Source organism: Coturnix japonica, chromosome 25, assembly GCF_001577835.2.
Source record: "Coturnix japonica isolate 7356 chromosome 25, Coturnix japonica 2.1, whole genome shotgun sequence".
Classification (NCBI taxonomy): Eukaryota; Metazoa; Chordata; class Aves; order Galliformes; family Phasianidae; genus Coturnix; species Coturnix japonica.
This window is the reverse complement of record NC_029540.1, coordinates 1388959-1397727: the sequence shown is the minus strand read 5'-3', so window position 1 is coordinate 1397727 and position 8769 is coordinate 1388959. Positions and strand designations below refer to the sequence as shown.

At 62.6% G+C, this 8769-nt stretch overlaps 2 protein-coding genes across 4 annotated transcripts in view; both read left to right on the top strand.

Annotated features, from left to right (window-relative positions):
* The window catches only part of ZBTB7B (zinc finger and BTB domain containing 7B), a 14517-nt gene extending 7618 nt beyond the window's left edge, over nt 1-6899 (top strand). For 2 of the 3 annotated variants that reach the window (XM_032449203.1, XM_015884563.2), the window contains exon 2: nt 5866-6899. In XM_032449203.1, the coding sequence (XP_032305094.1) occupies nt 5875-6870 (996 nt within the window). In that variant the 5' untranslated portion in view covers nt 5866-5874 and the 3' untranslated portion in view covers nt 6871-6899. Of the gene's footprint in view, nt 1-6; nt 590-5865 lie in introns of those variants that run through there. The other variant, XM_032449204.1, reaches the window with a different exon arrangement.
* A 548-nt stretch (nt 6900-7447) lies between these two features.
* LOC107324471 overlaps nt 7448-8769 on the top strand; it is a 4257-nt gene continuing 2935 nt past the window's right edge. Inside the window, exon 1 of the mRNA XM_032449159.1 lies at nt 7448-7587. Within this exon, the coding sequence (XP_032305050.1) occupies nt 7448-7587 (140 nt within the window). The remainder of the gene's footprint in view (nt 7588-8769) is intronic.

Below are 8769 nucleotides of genomic sequence, written 5' to 3'. Positions count from 1 at the left end.
CTATGGGGCAGAGCAGCACCCATAGCCCTACACTCTTGGTGCTGGCTATGGGGCAGAGCAGGCCAGGCATGCGCGTGGGGCCGTGGACAGGCTGCAGCACGCTGCACCGAACCCAGCCCTGCGGTGGCAGCCCCGGCTCCCGGCTGTGGCCAGCAATGGAGCAGCCAGCACCCATCGCCCAACCCTGGGGCGTCGGGAGGGCTGGGAGCCACAGGGTGCCACCGAATCCATGGGGAGGGGATGGAGCAGTGAGGTGCCAACCCAGCAGGCTGGGAAAGAAGGGGATTGGGGCTGGTGGGGTTTGGGGTTCCCCCTTATTTCTATACCCACCCCACGTTCCGGGTTGGCGTTGGTTGGTTGGTTGCAGAAGGGTTAATAGCTTGTATGTGTGTTCTGGGAAGCGGGGCTGGGAGGTGCGTGACCCGGGGTGTGGGCGTCGACTCCCTTTTGAGGTGGGATCCGAGAGAGAGAGAAGAGAAAGAAAAAGAGCTGAAGTGCAAAGCAGGGGAGCCAAGTTCACACAGCAGCACCCTGCACCCTCCCTGTGTCGGCTGGAGCAGCGCCCCGGCCACGCGGCCATAGGCGCCAGGTGAGCAATATGGCCCACCCTGCTCGTATCTATGGGGTTATGGGGCTGGGAGGGGGTTATAGGGTGGCTATGGGGTCGTTTCTAAGTGGTTTTGGGGTTGGCGGCATCGAGCGAGTCTTGCAGTGGGGTGGGAGGGATGGGGTGGCTCAATGGGGTCATTGCGGTGTCCGCTCTGCTGGCACGTGGTATAGGGATGGATTATGGGGTCGTGGTGCTTGGGATGGGGTCCTAAAGGTGGGGGGTGAGGGGAGGTGGGTCCCCACTGCAGGTTGTGGTGGGGCTGTGGCCTTGAGCCCGGTGCTGTACGGTGTGGGGCTGAGTGCCATGATGTGAGCCCCACACTGCTGAGGGCTCAGCCCCATTGAGCCCCACACTGCTGAGGGCTCAGCCCCATTGAGCTCAAGGTTTGGGGGGGGCACGCAATGGGATGGGGTCCCTCTATGGGGCGGCCGCCATAGGGCTCACCCCCCTTGCTATGGGGTGGGTAGGTGCTGTTTACCCTCTCATCTCTTCAACCCATTTCCTTTCTTGTGTGCTCGCTGTTTGCTCCTTTCAAAGAGTGGGGAGCTTTTCCCCTGCCCTCATCCAAGCTCCCATTTGCCACCGGGACCCCCCAAGACCCCCACCCATATATTAAGGCCACCAGGCCAGGCCGGACCCCCACCCATTGCCACGCACCATCAGGTGCTGTTGTACATAGGGCCGCGCAGCCCCCACCCCACAACCACCCCGACCCTATGCAGCACCCAAGCTGCCTCTTGGGATGAATGGGTGGGTGGGGGGACACCCGGCCCCCTGGGTCCCTTCCCAGCTCCATAAGGGCCCCATGGGGCGAGGGGCCGGGTGCCGGGCTCACCTTCCTGCCTGACTCATTCTCCCCATTGCAGCTGTGAAGTCCCTCGACAGCCCAGCAGCAGCTGGGAGCACCCCGAGGTGGGGGCAGCGCTCCCAACCCCCCCCCCCCCATATCCATCCACCCCCCCCATATCCATCCACCTGCATGGCGTGGGGTCCCTATGGGTCCGGGTTGGCCCCGTGCCTTGTGTTCAGGCTGCGGCCCCATGGCACAGTGGGGCTGGCAGGTGCTGTGGGGCCGATGGTTCTCGGTGTCAGGGTGACCCGCAGCCATTGTTCCCATTGCAGCGTGCCGGCAATACGGCTGCTCGTTGGGCACAGGGAGCGAACCCCCCCCTCCTCACCCCCCCAACCCCCCCCTCACCCCTATACCCCCCTCACGCTCTTAACCCCCCCTACCCCCCCAACTGCCCTCCCCTTCCATCCCCAGCCGATGGGCGAAAGACGGGGCCCGGCTGCGGGCCATTGCGTAACCGAGAAAGCGCTGCTCTTGGTGGGGGGGGGGGGACATGGGAGGGCAGTCCTGATGCCCCCTCCATCCATCACTCCGACCGCCACGGCGACATCGCCCATGTACCCGCGAGGGTCCTCGGTTGGGAGCTGGGGGCGGCCTTCCGACTTCTCTCACACCTTGTTCCATCGTCCCCCTCAAACCCCCCCCCCCCCCGGCCGCCCCAACCCTCAGTTTTCCTGTATCGCCGCTTCGATCTCCTTCGATGCACCCGCTCAGCATGTGACTTCGCTCCGTGGGAGGATGCGCGGGGGGGTCGGGGAAGAAGCGGCGGATGGGTTGCGCAATGTGAAAATCCCCCTCGTGTCGAGTCCTCCCCGCCCCCGGCTCCCGCTCTCTTCATCGTCGGGGGGTCCCGGCTTCAATCCTTCGCCCGCCCTGCTTTGCTATTAGCGGATGAAGAGCTGGAGATTTGTGGCCCCCCAGCCCCCCCAGCTTCCCATAACGGCAGTGATAACGGCCTGCAAGCCAGCGCTGAGGTTGATGGGGGGGGGGTCTAACCACATGTGTTGGACCTCCTCGCCCTCATCCCGTAGCACCGCGGACAGGAGGAGCTGCGGGACACGGGGATGCGGAGCCGTCTGTCCGTCTGTCCGTCTGTCCGTCCGTCCGTCTGTCCGTCTGTCCGTCCTTCACCTCGTGCCCTCAATCCCACCCCAGCTCCTCGTTTCTCGATGGCATCGCATCCCCCCCCCTCCATTATATCTCTCAAGCCTCCCCTTAGATCCCACCCCCCCCTCGCTGTTATCCCTCTGATCCCATCGGGCTGTCGGCAGCCTGTTTTGGCTCCCGTCTCTCTTGATGCTTTAATCGCCCCTAATCCCTTCGCCCCCGCCTCGTGGGCACCCAGGACCCCCTTAGGGGTGGGCACGGGGACGTGGACGCGGCCGACATCCCGGGCGGTCGGGCGTCTGCCCGTTTCCCAGTTTCAGGGGCGCTGCCGTCCTGTCCTGCCACGTCGGGCCTGCTCGGCAACGCGGGGCTACGGCCTCCGCAGCCGGTTGCTCCGGGGCCGTTCCCAGCCTCTTGCCCGAGGCATAGCCCCAGTTTGGCGAGCTCCCAAAGCTCAGGGAGCGGCGCGGCGATGGGATGTGATGCTGCCTGTGCCGGGGCCGCGCCGCGCCGCCCCCATGGCTAAGAGGGGGCACGTCCCCCCCCCCCCCCCCGACCGCCGATCGCACCACCGAGCGCTTGGCACGGCCCACGGCGGCGGGGTTCGGTTCGGAGCGGCCCGACCCGACCCGACCGGGAGCAGCTCGGCACCGGCGCGATGTCCGGAGCTGTGGTTTAGTTCTGTACGGATGGGAGCTGGGGAGCAAATGGGGTTTGGTTCCATGGCACAGCCTGTTTAGCTCCATGGCACAGCCTGCGGTTTGGTTCTATGGCAACAACCCTGGGGTTTATTTGCCATGGCACAGCCTGGGTTTGTTTCTATGGCACAACCTGGTTTTGTCGTATGGCACAATGCTCTGGTTTGTTCTATGGCACATACCTGGGTTTGTTTCTATTGGCACATGCCTGGTTGTTCTATGGCACAGCCTGGGTTGTGTTTCTATGGCACAGCCTGGGTTTGTTCTATGGCACAGCCTGGGTTTGTTCTATGGCACAACCTGGGTTTGTTCTATGGCACAGCCTGGTTTGTTCTATGGCACAGCCTGGGTTTGTTCTATGGCACAGCCTGGGTTTGTTCTATGGCACAGCCTGGGTTTATTCTATGGCACGTCCTGGGTTTTATGCTTCCATGGGCACGAGCCTGGTTTTGTTCTATGGCACAGCCTGGTTTGTTCTACTGGCAGCAACCTGGGTTTGTTCTATGGCACAGCCTGGTTGTTCTATGGCACAGCTGGTTTGTTTGCTTATGGCACAAGCCCTGGTTTGTTTCTATATGGCACAGCCTGGGTTTATTCCATGGCACAGCCTGGGTTTATTCCATGGCACAACCTGGTTTTTCTTTTGTTCTATGGCACAGCCCTGGTTTTGTTCTTAATGGCACCAGCCTGGGTTTATTCCATGGCACGAGGCCTGGTGTTTTATTCCATGGCACAACCTGGGCTTGTTCTATGGCACAACCTGGGTTTGCTCTATGGCACAGCCTGGGTTTATTCCCTGGCACAGCCTGGCTCTCCTCCATAGCACAACCCTGGATGCTCACACTCATCCATAGAGCACCATGCTGTGCACCAGGACACGATCCTAATCCACACCCCCCCTGCCACCATCCCCACTCACAGCACTCAGTGCCGCATCCATCACCCCCCCGTGGTTCACACTTAGTGTATCACCCCAGGTGTGATCCCCATAGACCCCATCCTGACCCCCATATCACCTCGGTGCCGGTACCGTCGTGTCGAACCCAACCTGCCCTATGGGGCCGCCAACTCGGGGAGGCCTCGGTGCTTCTTTTATGGCATCGCTGACGCAAAGCTGTGCCAGCTGCAGCGTGGGAAAGGCCCCTGCTCACGCAGGCAGGGCTTGGCTGGCTGGGCGAGGAGCGGCGCACGGGGCTGGGCTAACAGCATAGGGGGGGGGGGGGCTGGGCCCCCCACTGGAGTGGGGCAGGAAACCCAACGCTGCGCTGATCCTAATCTGCGGCAGGAAGCGCGGCCGCTGTCTTCCCAGCCCGGTTGGGTTCTTGTTGTGGGCGCCCCCCGCTTTAGTTTGAAGGGGTGGGGGGGGGGGGGGTTGGGCTTCTTTTCCCGGTACCTTGCGCCGCCCACCCCTTTCCCAGGACGGGGATGCTGCGGCTGTGGGGCGGGGGGATGCGGTGGGGTGGGTTTGGGGGGCTGCGGGTGCGGGTGGGAAGGCAGGAAACGAAGCGCTTCGACGCCGCTCAAAGGCGCCGCGCTGAGATTTCCCCCTTTGCTGCGGTCGCTTTGGGGGCGGCGGTGGAAGGAGGTGGGAGGGGGGATGCGGTGGGGGCTCGACGGCGGCACGAGTCGCTTCTATGGCGTCCGAGCGAGATTTGGGGGCTCGGAGGGGATGATGAGATGGGTAACCCTCAGGGAGACCGCTATTGGGGTGCCCACCCTGCAGGAGAGATGATGCTTTGGCACCCATGGGTGCTGCATGGTTGGAAGGAGTCTCCTTGCACTGCAGTGAAGCCAACACTTTGGCACCCATAGGTGCTGCATGGTGGGAAGGAGTCTCCTTGCACCACAGCAAAGCCGACACTTTGGCACCCATGGGTGCTGATGGTGGGAAGGAGTCTCCTTGCACCATAGCAGAGCTAATGCTTTGGCACCCATGGGTGCTGCATGGTGGGAAGGGGTCTCCTTGCACTGCAGCAGAGCTGATGCTTTGGCACCCATGGGTGCTGATGGTGGGATGAGGTTTCCTAGCACCACAGTAGAGCTGACACTTTGGCACCCATGGGTGCTGCATGGTGGGAAGGGGTCTCCTTGCATCACAGCAGAGCCAACACTTTGGCACCCATGGGTGCTGATGGTGGGATGAGGTTTCCTTGCACCGCAGCAAAGCCAACACTTTGGCACCCATGGGTGCTGATGGTGGGATGAGGTTTCCTTGCATCACAGCAGAGCCAACACTTTGGCACCCATGGGTGCTGATGGTGGGAAGGAATCTCCTAGCACCGCAGCAGAGCCGACACTTTAGCACCCATGGGTGCTGATGGTGGGATGAGGTTTCCTTGCATCACAGCAGAGCCAACACTTTGGCACCTATGGGTGCTGCATGGTAGGAAGGAGTCTCCTTGCACTGCAGCAGAGCTGATGCTTTGGCACCCATGGGTGCTGATGGTGGGATGAGGTTTCCTTGCATCGCAGCAGAGCCGACACTTTGGCACCCATGGGTGCTGATGGTGGGATGAGGTTTCCTTGCATCACAGCAGAGCTGACACTTTGGCACCCATGGGTGCCGCCTGGCACTGATCACCCCCCTTTATCCCCCCCAGGTGAGGACGATGGCGAGCCCCGAGGACGACCTGATCGGCATCCCCTTCCCCGATCACAGCAGCGAGCTGCTGAGCAGCCTGAACGAGCAGCGGCACCTCGGGGTGCTGTGCGACGTCACCATCAAGACTCAGGGCTTGGAGTACCGCACTCACCGCGCCGTGTTGGCCGCCTGCAGCCGCTACTTTAAGAAGTTATTTGCGGGACAGGGACCTGGGCAGGAGGTTTGCGAGCTGGACTTTGTAGGACCGGAGGCTTTGGGGGCTCTTTTGGAGTTCGCTTACACCGCCACGTTGACCATCAGCAGCTCCAACATGGGTGAGGTGCTGCAGGCAGCCCAACTGCTGGAGATCCCGTGCGTTATCGCCGCCTGCGCCGACATCCTGCAGTGCCACGGTTTGGAAGCTCCCGGTCCCGATGATGACGATTGTGAACGAGCCCGTCGTTACCTGGAGGCTTTTGCCACCCTCCCCGACGGGGACCCCCCAGCAGCTCCCCCCGCCCGCCCCGCAGCCCGTCGTAGCAAGAAAACCCGCAAATTCCTACAGGCGAGGGGGGCCCGCATCAATAACCACAACGAGGAGCCGCCCGCTGAGGCCGAAGGCTCCCGCAGCCCCCTGCCCGCCCCGCAGCCCCCATCCCCGCCCCCGATGCCCGAGGGGTTGGCGCAGCCCTACGAGGCTTTCGATGTAGCCGAGGAGGAGGAGCTGCCCCCGCACGCTTTCCCCTTCCCTTATCAGATGTCCCCCGAGGAAGGTGGTTCGGACGACGATGTGATCGATCCCGATCTAATGGCTTATCTGAGTTCGCTGCATCACGAGGCGCTGGCGCCCGGGCTGGATAGTCCCGATAAATTGGTTCGGAAAAGGAGATCCCAAATGCCCCAGGAATGTCCCGTGTGTCACAAAGTCATTCACGGCGCCGGCAAACTGCCCCGGCATATGCGCACTCACACGGGGGAGAAGCCGTTCGCCTGCCAAGTGTGCGGCGTGCGCTTCACGCGGTGAGTGATGCCGGGTCCCCCTGTGTGCCCATGGGGTCCCCTGGGTGCCTGTAGTGTCCCCTGCCCCATGTGTCCCCTGGGTGTCTGTAGTGTCCCCCTATGTGCCCATGGGGTCACCTGGGTGCCCATGGGGTCCCCCAGGTGCCCATTGTGTCCCCCTGGATGCCCATGGGGTCCCCTGGGTGCCCATAGTATCCCCTGCCCCATGTGTCCCCCAGATGCCCACTGTGTCCCCCCGTATGCCTGTGGGGTCCCTCTATGTGCCTATGGGGTCCCCTGGGTGCCCGTGGTGTCCCCCGAGGTGCCCATGGGGTCCCTCTGTGTGCCCATGGGGTCCCCTGGGTGCCCATAGTATCCCCTGCCCCATGTGTCCCCCAGGTGCCCACCGTGTCCCCCTATGTGCCCATGGGGTCCCTCTGTGTGCCCATGGGGTCCCCTGGGTGCCCATAGTATCCCCTGCCCCATGTGCCCCCCAGGTGCCCACTGTGTCCCCCGGGGTGCCCATGGTGTCCCCCCATGTGCCCATGGTGTCCTCTGTGTGCCCATGGGGTCCCCTGGGAGCCCACAGTATCCCCTGCCCCATGTGCCCCCTGGATGCCCACCGTGTCCCCCAGATGCCCACTGTGTCCCCCTATGTGCCTGTGGTGTTCCCCGGGGTGCCCATGGTGTCCTCCAGGTGCCTGCAGTGTCCCCTGTCTCATGTGTCCCTTGGGAGCCCGTGGTATCCCCTGGGTGCCCATGGTGTCCACCTGGATGCCTGCACTGTCCCCTGCCCCATGTGTCCCCCAGGTGCCCACCGTGTCCCCCTGTGTGCCTGTGGGGTCCCCTGGGTGCCTGCAGTGTCCCCTGCCCCATGTGTCCCCTGGGTGCCTGTAGTGTCCCCCTATGTGCCCATGGTGTCCCCCTATATGCCCATGGGGTCCCTCTGTGTGCCCATGGTGTCCTCTGGGTGCCCGCAGTGTCCTTAGGGTGCCCATGATGTCCCCTGGGTGCCTGCACTGTCCCCTGCCCCATGTGTCCCCCAGGTGCCCACTGTGTCCCCCTGTGTGCCTGTGGTGTCTCCCGGGGTGCCCATGGGGTCCTCTAGGTGCCCGCAGTGTCCTTAGGGTGCCTATGGTGTCCCCTGGGTGCTCATGGTGCCCCCTGTGGCACAGCTCTGCCCCACAGATGCCCATAGCACCTCCCTGTCCCACACTGTCCCCATAAGGTCCCCATACTGTCCCCAGAGCTCACCCTTGTCCTATGCTGTCCCCATAGCACTTCCCTGTCTCAAAGGTCCCCATACTGTCTCCACAGCTCACTCTTGTCCTATACTGTCCCCATAAGGTCCCCATACTGTCCCCATAGCACATCCCTGTCCCACTCTGTCCCCATAAGGTCCCCATACAGTCCCCATAGCTCACTCCTGCCCCATGCTGTCCCCATACTGTCCCCACAGCTCACCCTTGTCCTATGCTGTCCCCATAGCACTTCCCTGTCCCAAAGGTCCCCATACTGTCCCTATAGTACATCCCTTCTTATGCTGTCCCTATAGCACATCCCTGTCCCAAAGGTCCCCATAAGGTCCCCATACTGTCCCCATAGCACATCCCTGTCCCAAAGGTCCCCATACTGTCCCCATAGTACATCCCTTGTCCTATGCTGTCCCCATAGCACCTCCCTGTCCCAAAGGTCCCCATACTGTCCCCATAGTTCACCCTTGTCTTATGCTGTCCCTATAGCACATCCCTGTCCCAAAGGTCCCCATGAGGTCCCCATACTGTCCCCATAGCATATCCCTGTCCCAAAGATCCCCATACTGTCCCCACAGCACCTCCCTGTCCCACTCTGTCCCCATAAGGTCCCCATACTGTCCCTACAGCTCACTCCTGCCCCATACTGTCCCCATAGCACATCCCTGTCC